Raw genomic sequence first — 13,650 nt, forward strand, 5'->3', positions numbered from 1 at the left:
AACATAGACTATAGATTGATATTGAGGGTGTATGTTCTATTAGGATGATTAGTGGTAGTACAATGGTAGTAAGAGGATTAAATAAGATTTAAGGACATTAAATTTTTGTGCAATTCTCATTGTGCCAGATTTCAAAGTCTATTTGCCGGCTGTTCGTCAACTAGATGCTGCAGCAGCAACTTCTTGTAATCCCATTTCACCCTCTGTTATGTCTCACTTAGCAAAAGGAAGCACCGTTGTGTCTTCTGTTAGCTAATCTCCCTAAAAAGAAATTGGTCATATGGCAAATATGCCAACTGTTGTATACACACATTATAACATACTATATAACTCAGAAGGTATTTGCTGAGAACGTTCCATGTGTACTACTTATGGACATGCTTTTTGATATCACTTTGAAATTAAGGAAACAGTCAGTTAATTGGAATGTGCTTGGTTTGGTGTATAGTGAGTCTTCTGTCGGAAGATATGGTTCTGTTGTAGTAACCGTATAAAGGTGACCTGGGCCATTGGAATCTGCTAGCCTGAGCTGTCTGATGTCAACTTCCTGTCTACATTCTGAAATCCCCTCTTGAAATTGACATGGTTAGTTGACTTTTCCAGCTAAGGAAACACCAAGGCGACATCTTTAACCAGGATATGCTGTGAAACCTTTTCATATATTTCTTCACACCAATAAAAAATGTTTGGTCATGTGTCAGCATTATTATTTTATTACATTTGGGTTGCCACTTGACTATTCAAGTGTGTACTTGCTATACAATGTTGTGATTGTAGACAAATATATTCATGATGACCTTGCAATAGATGGTAATCTAAATGAGTGGTAGCTATTATTCAGTGCTTTTACATTTTGCAGCAAGACTTGGCTACCAGGCTAACACTGTCACACAAATGGAACTCCTTAAGGCTACTAGTAATATTATGGCATATTACTCAACCTCCCGGTAGTCTATCAACAATCAATCATGAGTCACTCCATAGGTCACTCGAAACAACAACAAATGAATTCAATCCCACAATCAAACAAATCTTACAAGAGTACACTCGGGAGCCTCGCCCTCAGAAGACACTTCAAGATACACCCAAACAGGAAACACATATGACGCTTCTGTGAGGAAACCAGACAGGAAACGTAATGGTCACATACCGTTCAAAGCGTGGCTACTTCTTTAATAGAACGCTCAGGACGTGCTAGAATAGTGTATTAAATGTGCTCTGTTAACGATCAGCCGCTGTTACCATCAGGAAAAAAGCAGCCAAAGTAGGTCTTGATGGTCTGTGGTAACAGGAATACCCATTTGTTTCTATTTAATGCTCAGTATAGGTTCAAAGTGTTTAAAATGCCAGAAACCTGCCGTGGCTATTGCAAGAATTAAAGATCCTTTTTGCAAGTAAGTACGCATAATACACAGGCTGCAGGACAACTTGAGTCCAAAAATATCACAAATTCTAAAATTATAGTATGCTTCTGAAAAAGTTGCATTTTGATTCTCAGTATAAACTGTGACATCACTTTACTGCTGGTGCTTGCCTTTTGACCTGGTTGATTTTGACCTTATTGACTGAGGAAAACATTAAAATACAGGATGTGCCACTCCGTGATGTACAGGTGTCCATAGTAGCAGTCGTTGATTTTGACCTTATTGACTGAGGGAAGCATTAAAATACAGGATGGATACTCCATGATATACGGGTGTCCATAGTAGCAGCCGTTGATTTTGACCTTATTGACTGAGGGAATTAGCATTAAAGTACAGGATGGCCACTCCATGATGTACAGGTGTCCATAGTAGCAACCATTTATAATACGTCCTTCCTGTTGAGCAACAGTACTAGTCCTGTCCCTTGTACATGTATATTTTTTGAAAGATGCACTTTGTCTGTATTCAGGGAATGTTTTCACGTCTACGTTACGCACCGATTTAGAGCTACTTTTGGAAAAGCAAAACTAGTCCGTCAAAATGAAAAGGTATGGTTTTAGGAGCTAGCCATGTCAACAATAAACATGTTGGTTACAGGCTCTGCTGGCATTTTCTGGAGGACAAAGTTCATCTGTTCTCTTGGACCTAGTGAGAAAGGTGTGCAAATTTTAAAGAAGTCATGTAGCATTTTTTGTGTGCCAACTTTTGACTTTCAATGTTTTTCATGTTATTGTTGTTCTTATTGTTTACAGGGGTTAAGTGAAAATGTTCACAAGAAGTTACGCTTTCACCCTATGATATTGATTGTTGATGGTAAATGATATCTGTGTTGGTTAACTCAGTTGTTTTTCAATCTGTATGCTTGCCAAACCATTTGAATTCTTGTGAGGTTGTCCTAACTGCTGTGTACCTTACACCAATGACCTCATTGTGTCCAGGGTTATTTCATAGTACAGTATATCACTCGTGGTACAAACTTTGTATCATGAGTGATATACTCCAGATGGTGTGGACACAATATGGTACTGGAAGGTCCAGAAGCTGCTAGAAAGCATGCAGACACAGCATGCTACCAGCAGAAATGAGGTTATGGTGGAACCTTAGTAATCTGGACCACTTGGTATTTTGTTTAACGATACTACAAGCACTAAAGCTTTTCTGATGGAACCATAAACACTCTAATAGAGCAGTCGTAAGTGAGGATTGGGGAGACTGAATGTTAAAATGATAATTTGGTCATATAGTTACCTCACATGTGTGGCACCTTTGTATGGACCACTCTAATAGAATGTATACCTACCTTCACGTTTGAGCTACATGTAACCTCAGCCACATCTGTCCTTCAATGTGCACGTTGTAAATTTGCTAACAAGTACTATGTATATGTGCAGTGTTTTGTGAACACCATTTCCTAAACCTGACTACACAAAAGGTTTGCTGTGATTACTATTGTCTGTTCAATAATGTGCCACAATGCAAGCAACTTAAGGCTAAATTAAAATTAGTGCTGACAGCTAATAATATAATATTATGCTTAAATGTACAGATGTTGGCTGTTCTTTTCAAAGGCTTTTACAAGGTGTTATTATGACGGTATATTTTATGTTGCCCAATGCCAGATAGCTCAAGAGGTGTGGTTACTGTAGTTCCACTGTATGTAGTGTTGTTATATTTGTAAGGTACTAGAACTAAAACTTCTTTTTTAGTCCGACAGTAACAACAAACACTAAACCAAACATGTGTGTGTGTGTTTTGGTTATAAAACTAAAACGAAACCTCTTGAAGTTTTGGTCTTCAAACTAATGAGGTATCAACCCTGACAAAGCACTTTAAGAGACAAAGGTTACTGTTGATAGCACAACTTGTCAGTGAATTTGCTCAAGTCTGCATTTCAAGCCATATTCGTTTTCCTGCTAGTATTCTCTGTAACTGAAAATACATTAAACTAGAACTAAAACAAAACAAAGTTTGTGATACTAGAATAGTACAAACTGTATTCAACAGGAGTTCACTGATTATTTACTTGTATAAGCAACTATGTGTTCTGTCAGAGTAGTTTAACAATTATGTATAACAGGCCTGCTTGTGTGTGTCTCAAGTGATAGTGAAATATCAGTCCGCTATGTAAACCTGGTTACCTCTGACTACATCAAATCTTTGTGTCGTGAATGTGGTGTGCATGGTTAAAGGCCAGTGTTTCATTTTCTGATTCTGCAACAGTTATCTGAACACATGTATGCCAGTTAATTACAAAAGTGTTCAAATAAGTGAAATCCATGCGAGAAAATGGCCAAGCCATATAAAAGGGTGCAAAGGTGGTAGCCATTTCCAGTGATGTTAATAATGCACAAAGCGATCATTAAAATTTGTTATCACTAACATCACTGTAGTCATTTCATGGCCGCCACCTTTGATTTCACAACTTTTTGCCCAGGCTTTTTGAAGGTCGCACCCTTTTTATACAGGATTTCACTTCATATTATTTTGAAATACTTAAATGCCCCCAAAATCTGGCTTTGAGGTTTGTTTTAACACAAATCATTGTTCTTCAATCTACAGATACAATGATGATGATATAAGACAAACTAGTGTTCTACCATTACAGAAAAATATGTACCAATCCAATACCAAAACCAAAGGATCTGCCAATTAATACAGATAATTACTCTGTAATCTTGTTCATGGCTGTGGCCCTGTATTACACTAGTGTTTTATAACAAAGTAAAGTCCTTCTAAGTCATCTGTCTTATGAAAACTGTTTGGAAAAATTAGATCTGTATTCGCTCTTCTGTAGACATCAAAGGGGAGATTTGATTGAAGCGTATGAAGTAATGAATAGATACTATGACTCAGAACCATCTACATTATTTTGTCACACTGAATAGTTCTAACATCAGCAGAGGCCACCAGCTTAAGATATTGAAAGTGAGATCTAGGTTACTAGTTCAGCAGCACTTCTTTTCAAACAGAATTATTAACAATTGGAATGCTCTACCCAATTCGGTTGTGACTGCACCCACTGTGGCAGTATTCAAGCAGCATCTACTGGAAACAATCTGGATATGGGCACACTCAAAAGCCTGCATCATCATAGCTATGGAAAATTTATTTTACTATAGTATGTACAGGTTGAGGGGAAACAGTTAAGTATTAAAAATGGACTTTTTCTTAAGGGAGTTAACATTTCAGCCAACCAGGTGATTAGTGGTTATAGCTAAGGTGTCAACAACAGACACGTACAGTTTGGCTTCATTACAAGTTAGGTTCTAAATGGCTGCTGCACTTTTATGGTTTCCCCATAGGATATGTATGGTGAAAATTTTGATTGGCTGTAAATATTATGTCAGACATTTGAACGAAAAGATTTTGAAAATATTTTTAGCAGGTCAAGCAGCACTACAAGTGTGCCAAATTTCAACATCGTGTGTAATTGCATCCATGAGTTAATAAATGTTTTTGAGGATCCAGCTCAACGTGTACATACTACTAGGCATTCCAGCCCATCCAATAATAATAGTTAAGTATGGATAAGGATTTTTATTTTGCAGTGACTGTTCTATTAGAGTATCTTGATTGTTCATGCAAAATGTGATAAGTTGCAGTTGTTCACTTTTACAAAGCAAATCCTGTACCTAGAATACAATTTACAGCCTGTTGTCACAAGGTTTGCTAGGATAGTAGATTATGATGATTGTGATGATGATGATTGGCGTGAGTGGGCCTTAATTGTAGTGCACTACCCTGCCGATTGGTATCAAAATGTCTATAGTATCGGCTTCGATGGAATACTAGAGAAGTTACAATAGTATTGTATTGCAGAGTTTATTTGATTACTTAGAACGCATATTTTTGAGGATTTCTAATAGAAGACACATAGTATGTTCTAGATTTTCCATTGGTAGATGTTTCACTATTGAGTAGATTTTAGCTAGAATTTTCACTTATAAAGTAGGATGAACAGCCGTGATAGCAGAAGCTCAGTGGTTAGGGATTTGAGTGTTCAGTATGGAGGTCCCTGGTTCGAATGCTGGCAAGTTTTTTCGACATTTTTCATGCACCATTTTTTTACTTGACTGTTCAATTAGAGTATCTTGACCCTGCAATTCACAGTTTTTGCCTTGTAACTCTGTAGCTGTCAATGCGATTTTTAAAAACGGTTTGAGCTATGATGGTTAACCTATACCTATACTGATTTTTAATTTGTTCCCATAAGTGGTTTACCCTGTAGGCGTGACAACAAATCGGCCTTTTTAAATGCAAATAATGGTCTGTAGCTCTATGACTATTTATCAGATAAAACCTGGTACATGATTTGCTGTAATACGTTCTTAAAGTACACCAAAGCTCAAGAAAATCAAGCTACACATTTCAGTCGGGGTTTATTTTTGGGGGAGGGGGGGAGGATTTGAGGATTTGCTCCCCCTTGGAAACTGAATCCCCCTCAAAATTTCGGATGCCATTTGTGATAGCTGTTCTCAACAGTCCACCATTTGGCTATTAAATTACTTCTACATTTAATTTGATATATTTACAATCTTACGTAGGAAATTTTTCAAAAATAGATTGATCTGGAAGCAATTTTAATTAAATATTGCTGTGTAAAAGAAAATTCTTTAAAAATTACAGTAGCAATTGAGGGGAGCATGCCGCCAAACCCCCTAGTTAAAAGCTTTGCGCACTGATGAGAACCCCTCTGACTGCATCAACCTAACCAGATTACTAAATTCTACAAAAGAATTCATTTATCCTTGTTACCTCTTTGCCTCCCCCCCCCTCCCCCCCCGGGGGCCTTCCACTGGCACGTTACCACATATGCTCCTTCTCACTCAAAATAAACACTGATTTGCATTTTATAATAGTTTTTGTAAAGTGATAACCTGAGCCCCCGAAACAAAGAAAAAAGGAATTAAGCCAACTTTTGTGTGCTTGTATTTCACGATTGCATTAGGCAATCTTGGTGTGTAGAGTGGAGGGTACAAAAATGATTCAATTCAAGAAGGAAGCATGCAGTTACGTTGCATGAAAATCGCATCTTCTTTCTTCCTGTAAATATACTCATGGTGTGGCGTGCCGGCTTTCTCAAGCCACTCAACACAATACTGTGTGTCTTGATTTTGTTGCATAAGTAATTGAAGCCCATTCATTTATATACAGGCTCTGTTCAATAACCTGATCTGTTCTATTAGTCACTTATTGAGATTAAGAACAGATAGTGTAATCAGGGTACTAGTGTAGTAAGTCTTGTAGTATACATGGCATTGAAGCCCAAACTGTGAAAATGTGGTCTCATAGTACAGAGTGTATAATGGTGGTTTTTCTCTCAGATGGTGCAGTGCTTCACCAGTCCTGGGAGGAGAGGGTTAAGTCACTTTCTGAACATGTTTCAGTCACAGTTCAGTCTGGCTTCCCTGTCTATTGTACAAGAATTGAAGAGGTACTATATGGATTAGTGACTATTGTCGTATTAGAGAAATTTTTATATGAAGGTAGCTGACTATGTTATTGTGTGCATGATATCTGCTTAAACATTGTCAAGTTTTTGGTTCATAGATAGCGTGTACACACCTGTTTATTGATTTCCTTTAACTGACTGTTCTATTAGAGTGTTATGTGTGTCTGTGTTGTTATTAACTAATTGTACCCCATGAGCTCATTATCCAGTTGTATATTATCAACACTGTTTAAACATGCATCCTAAAGGGTACAGTGTGGTAGTACTGTGTAGTAGAGATCATGGAGGTTTGGGCTTTCTTACCCAAGAATACCACCCAAAAACCAGCCTTTTGTCCTCCTTTGTGTCCCATTTCTTTCTCCACTGCCACGTAGGGTGTTGATTGGCAGTAACTCATGGTATGGCTTCAGTGTTTTAGTTGCCATAGTGTGACCGAATTGATTGCAGGGGCACTTCTTGTACTGTTCTTTGTTTGTAACACTGTATATTGGGTGGAACGTAGATGGAAATAAAGCAAAATTGTACTTCACATTTCAGTCGTTGGTAATTGAGGTGGTGTGGACGAGTGGCAGACAAGTGTGTAACCAAAGAAAATGCAGTTTCACACATTAGTACCCTGTAGTTTGATAATGGCTGAACGGAAATTAACCAGTTTTGCTGTGGAAACTCCCCCACCTCCTATCCCCCATCTCCTATTTCATATGAGTTGAAATCTGTCCAGCTATCACTGAAATGTGTTCCTTCAAAGTTTGTTATATTTTTCTTCTTAAATCTTTATTCTTTTCGCACACTTTAGCAATAACTTGTGCATTTTGCTTCAAATTTGGAGTGCAGTAAGCAGCACGTTTACAGTATATACAATTTTTATATAGATCAAAGTAAGAGCAAAGGAGTTACGCACGATTTAAAAGTTGCATAAGAGTTTTGTTGTCATGCCTACAGGGTGATCTGCTTGATGGAATAACTAGAAAATTGATCTGTACATGAAATAACTATCATACTGCAAACGTTTTGTGGTTTGAAAGTATTGAGAGCATTAGCTAAGGAGGTATAAATCAGAAACCAAACATGTGAAACAAGTGTGATCAAGATATTCTAATAGAACAGTCAGTGAGAAATAAAACACGTACACAAAAAGAAACATTGGAAAAAAGGTATCCAAGGTGGACCTCCACACCTATATTTCTTTACCACTCCACCACTGCTATCAGTTTCTCGCCATATGATTGAAAGTTTCAGTTTAGTATACTAGAATGATAAAGTTTAGTATAATCTTGTGTATCTATCAGTAGAAATTCTAGAACATTCTATGTATATAGGTTGTGTTAGAAGTGTTCAGAATAAATGTGTGCTCTATTAAGAGTGCTACAAATATATTAAATATTCTAAACCAAAACACACAATAGTGTGTCATACAGCGTATAGCCGGTGTAGGTGCGTGACAGACAAGTGTATATTTTAAATATGGAATCAAGAAAATGCCATTTTCATGTATTCATAGCTTGATAGTGCCTGAATGGCAAATAACCATATTTGCTGTGGAAATTTCCTTAGGGTAGGGCACTTCCCGTTCCAAATTTGAGTTGAATCCACCAGCCATCACTGAGATACGCGCCTTCAAAGTTCATCTTAGTTTCTTTGTATTTTTCTTTTTAATCTTCTTTGATTCTTCTTTTCAATGAAGAGAGAGAGAGTTCAGCTGCAAACAAGTATCTTTACCAAAACAGCCAAGCTGTGAAAAAGGGTACAGCCTTCCAATAAGGCCAGAATGAAGAAAGTTATGAAATCAAAGGTGACAGCCAAGAAATGGCAACGATGACGGTAAAATGATTGGCATTAACATCATTACAACCATTTCTTTCCCACAACCTTTGATTGGTGGGCACCTTTGATTTCTTGACTCTTTCACCCTGGGGGCCACACCATTTTTCACAGCTAAGCTGTTTTGGTAAGGTTAATGTGTGTGGTGCCATTCTTTCCTTTGACCTCCAGCCAGTCATCCTCATATTTCCATCAATGATACAAATTCTAGGACAATCTTATCTTTAATTTATATGTGACCATCTCAGCGAAAACCCGTCTAGTTTGCACAACTTTATTTTCTCATCATTATCTGCATAGTCCATGGAATGGTTCGCCAAAATTTCAGTCAATCATGTTGAGTGGTTTTGGAATTACAGTGCTAGAAAGTAGGAAAAGCAAGGAAATCGATTTGTACAGTGACTATACTAAAAATAAACTACAGGTGCTTGCATTAGCAGCCATAACTTCCGTTTGGATTAGTTTGCAAAATTGGGATTTGGCTTACAGTGTTCACCACAGATCAGCCAAGGTATACTTTTATCCCTGCAGTCACTTGCACATAGGCGTATGAAGGTGGTTTTATTGAAGAAATGGCGACAATTTTGTTCAAGTCTACCGCATCATAAACAAACACATGTGACACGCAAACCATTGGGGCTATGGAAATGAAACAACGGTTTTTGAACTCCCCATGCATAAAATGGTATATAGGTTTAATTGATTTAACATTTCTTTTCCTGAGTAAAACTTGTGTAAAATTTTCTTTGTAACACACGTAATTTCACCAATTTTTTAAAAATTTCGTTTTTCTCAATACACATGCTTGTGCAAACTAGACAGGTTTTTGCTGAGACGGTCACATATGTTATACTCATATTGAGTTCTGTACTTTTATGTGTTGCTGAAAAAAGGAAACAAACAAGTTGAAAGTTTAAGGGAAAGTGAGAAATTTTACATTTGAGTAGAAATTACAGGAAAAAAGAAAGCAGTGAAACAAGGGAGGTCATCTACACCTTCAGCTATGCTTCAGTCATGTATTATATACTATTGATAGACTGAAATAGGAATTAAATGTCTGTATAGCTGCAGGTGTAGATGACCTCACTTGTTTCATTGCTTTTTTTTCTGTAATCCCTACTCAGTTGTAAAATTGCCATATAAACGTTCCTTAAACTTGTAAAATAATGTTCCTGGAAGAAATGGCTACTTTGTTAAACGATTGTCAAGTTAGAAGTCATTATTATATTTCATGTTGTTTAATTCAGGTGTTTGGATTACATCACTTATGGTGTGGTAACCATTGGCAACCAGTCCCCTATAATCCCAAAGAGACTACATTTGGGGCACAAAACTTATCCAGTAAAGAGACACAACATCATTGTGATATTCCCACTAATATTTGTGCTACTGACAGTATAACAGTAGATACAACTGTGACTGATGTTTCAGAGAGTGACAATGGTGCCTGTGGATCAGCTAATCTTCAAGCCCATCCAGATAATAGTAACTGTACTGGCAGGGATGTATTACATCAATATACTAGGAGTGTGGAATGTGAAGAAAAACTTGTTAAACTGTTTGATGGAACTAAAACTCTCACTGCCAAGGAGGATCTCTTACACTCCTTGAGGTGAAAGAACCTTGATCTATTTATCCTCATCGTGTGCTGTATTCTCTGATGCATGCGTGTATCTTTTCTCTCACAGACTTCAGTTAATAGTTGATGCTGCCAGAAAGTTAGGTTGTACGAAGGTGAAAGCAATAAGTTATTGTTTAATGTGATGGTTGTGTGTTTATGTAGGTGATAGTTGGGGACAATGAGACAAGACTGTCTGTTCGTTTGTTTAGTGATGTGGCACAAGGGAGAGGACATGTAGCTCCTCTTGATATTGTGAGTGTTATGTGTAAGCATGCCACACTACATGTACACACGCACGCACGTACACATTCCAACCCCTTGTAGAGGCTGCAGGATACACGGAATAGCCAGTTAGGAGAAAGGTTTTGGGCCCTTGTCTGGTCTGTGTACTCCTCAGTGGCTCTCTATCTTGTGCTTAGTGCTGTGTGTGTAAAGCCCTGAGGTATATTAATAGGGTACTCTATACGGCATGACATTATAACCTGTTATGTGATGGTATTTTCACTCCCCAGTCACACGCATGTGCACATATTGTTACATATTGTTTATCTCATCACTCACAGAGTTTTGCTGATGATAGATACAGAGATGTGATGATTGTCAGGCCGATGAGGTAATGAACTAAACTGTGTCCTTGTTTAGCTGGTCAAGTTATTGTACTTCAGTGTGCTGTAAACATCAAGCTGAAGTTCACATTGTTTAGTGTATCATTTCATTGTATTTTACAGAAACTGTAGTGGTAGTGCTCTAATAATTCACTCAATTACCACTCAGTAGTTCATCGAATTATCACATGTACTACGTTGCTAGGGAGTTTCCCAGTCAGGAGATAGCCACTTATTGTGTACTGTTCAACCTCCAAGTGATGACAACTCCCTCACTAACCACAATGGTGTGTAAGGTGTTAACAACGGTGTTAGTTGGTTAGTATGTCCTCCCCTTGTATAGGCTACTGAGAAGGCTAGTATTGACAGGTTGACTGAGGCCTTCATTGTCGGACTACAACACAACTTCCCATCCACAGTAAACTCTGTGTTTAGGTAGGACAGTTTTTGTTGGAGGGGTAAAGTTTTGGTGGTCAGTGGTTCATGCTACACTCTTCAATCCACCAATTTCTGTAACTGGTTTACTAATATTGATCATGCTACAAGAACTTAAAGTCTCTAAATAGTGCCCGCCCTTCCACACTGCTATTTTGAATACTTGTGGATGAATCAAGTACTGTTCAGTATGACCTAATGCTTTGTTGTTGTTTTATACTACCAAAATTTAAACCCTCACAATTTTGTCATGCCACTCATAATGTACTAGGCACATAATCATTCTACAGAACTGGAGAGAAACTTTCTCTGCCAGCTGATTCAAAATCAGTCAAATGTAGTCTGTGTTTGGTGAGTGACATTTTTATACCAGAAGATTTTTGTAGTAATTTTCGTTTTGTTACAGGCCCCGATTGATAGCAGTAGCACAGAAGAGAGTCAATTGTGTTACGGTAAGAAATTAAAACAGTTTATTACTTAACACATGTACACACACACTGATGTAGGATGCCAATTAACGTCAAGAGATATGGTGAGTCAAAGTGAACAACTTAAGTTTAAATTTGTCAAAGAGAAAATGTTTTTGTAGCAACAAAAGAATGTGCCTCTACCGTTAAGCATCAAACAAGACACTACAAGGTTTGTTTTTGTCTTGTCAAATTTTAAATATTCTTACACACAGGGAAGCTGTTAAAGATTATCTATTATGATACTTTGAAGTGAATTAATTACCTATATATTTCACTGAAATCAGCTAATAAATTCAACAAAAATGTAAATAAAGATTCACATTATGTATACAAGTATCAAACCACCCCTTTAGCAGGTTTATAGTTTCAATGGCTCTGGAGCTTGGATCTTGTTGAACGGGTTATATGGGTATGTAAGAGTGACCATCTTGGAGAATGGTGCTTGGTAGGGATAGTGCGGTGACTTGTACTCGTATGTGGGTAGTTTCCTGTACAGCAATATAATACAAGGTTTATAATACAGTAAGTTATAAGTAAAATCTACAATGAAACAGAGGTTTATCTTCCCATCCCTACTTTAAAGAGAAGTGCCCAAGGAAATTTTGTGTTTTATTCTCACAGTTTAACAAACACAATTGCTTGTGTACAAAATTAATGATCAAATGTTATGACAAACAACACGAACAGACGTATGGACAATTTTCATATGTGAGACTACATGACTGTACTCACCTATAGGAGTTCCTAGCTGTGCTGCTAAAGGGACTGCACATGTCACTATGTTCCAACACTACTGGGAGGTATGGCCGGTACCCTGTATACCCAGGGATTACATCAGTTCTGTAACTATAGGAAGTGTACATAGCTACATTTGTGGTCACCAACTCCAGCTGGCTAACTTACAAGTATCTGGGACTATCATCAATTTTTGGTGGATTATGCTGTGGAATTTTCGGCCTGTTGGGAAAAGAATAACTGGTTAACATATAGCTAACTTTACTGCTTACAGATGAGTCTGTTCTAGAGGAGTCACTCCATCCACTACTCTTGTTTGTGTCTTATCCCAGGCCACAGGGATTGGTTGGGGAGGTAGTCTCCAATTATTCCACTGTGCGGTGGTGCGAACTGGGTCACAGTGTTCTTCCAATGTTGACTGCGGTATCTCCTTTGCTGGTACAGCTAATGCTCCTTCCTCCGCGGCGTTAGCTGTCACAGAAGTGTAGCGTCTTTTTGTAGCTAAATCGTTGACGTTTTCTTCCAAAGTTTCTCCAATCGTTTCAGTGCTATCACTTATATCGATTGTGCGTTCTGCAGGCGGCTGTAAAGTCGGCACGTTCTGTGGCGGTAAACTTCTGACAATATCTTTATCCAGTGACCAATGGATAGTTCGGAAAACTCTAGGCGTTCCCAGCCCTAGTGCAATCGATCTCCTAGAGTCCCGCACCTTGGTAGCTACCACAGCGTTCCTTCCACGAGAATCATCGAAACCAAACGCCGCTGGAGCAAACCCTACCGGAACTATTACTGGAAATCGTACTTCGTCCGATTTCTTTCTCTTCTCCATCGGTGGAAAGCTGGCACTGTAGGTGGTCGCGTAGGAATGGTTGAACATGTCTGAAAAAATTCTATAAAATATAAAACTGAACTAGCTACTTCTCATAACTGGTGGCAGTAATCCAGCGGACATCGCTAGCTACGTGAGGGGGGCACGCTTATTAACGCGTGCCTCACGCATGCGCATTACCCTTCTTGGATACAATAATGTGGATGGGTTGGAGCCAGCAGCAAACAGCCACAGCGGTGACTCTTGATTGCTGTATGT

General features: G+C 38.2%; 2 protein-coding genes across 2 annotated transcripts; one reads left to right on the top strand and one right to left on the bottom strand.

The window, feature by feature from the left end:
* Nucleotides 1–913: 913 nt before the first annotated feature.
* LOC136263925 (cytoplasmic tRNA 2-thiolation protein 2-A-like) lies at nt 914–12,198 on the top strand. Its single transcript, XM_066058576.1, has 17 exons — nt 914–1,264; nt 1,323–1,394; nt 1,894–1,972; nt 2,022–2,081; nt 2,177–2,237; nt 6,749–6,858; nt 9,945–10,309; nt 10,386–10,431; nt 10,481–10,570; nt 10,882–10,931; nt 11,129–11,210; nt 11,267–11,358; nt 11,649–11,709; nt 11,765–11,810; nt 11,865–11,890; nt 11,948–11,997; nt 12,041–12,198. Exons 1-17 carry the CDS (start codon nt 1,212–1,214, stop codon nt 12,066–12,068), a joined length of 1,371 nt encoding a protein of 456 aa, XP_065914648.1. The 5' UTR covers nt 914–1,211; the 3' UTR covers nt 12,069–12,198.
* On the bottom strand, nt 12,101–13,600 carry LOC136263929 (protein SPMIP7-like). The gene is made up of 4 exons (XM_066058579.1): nt 12,836–13,600; nt 12,732–12,785; nt 12,561–12,674; nt 12,101–12,316 (listed from the first exon to the last, which is right to left on the bottom strand). The coding sequence occupies exons 1-4, from the start codon at nt 13,438–13,440 to the stop codon at nt 12,187–12,189; spliced, it is 903 nt and encodes a 300-aa protein (XP_065914651.1). The 5' UTR covers nt 13,441–13,600; the 3' UTR covers nt 12,101–12,186.
* Nucleotides 13,601–13,650: the final 50 nt, after the last annotated feature.

Source organism: Dysidea avara, chromosome 8 (genome assembly GCF_963678975.1).
Source record: "Dysidea avara chromosome 8, odDysAvar1.4, whole genome shotgun sequence".
Classification (NCBI taxonomy): Eukaryota; Metazoa; Porifera; class Demospongiae; order Dictyoceratida; family Dysideidae; genus Dysidea; species Dysidea avara.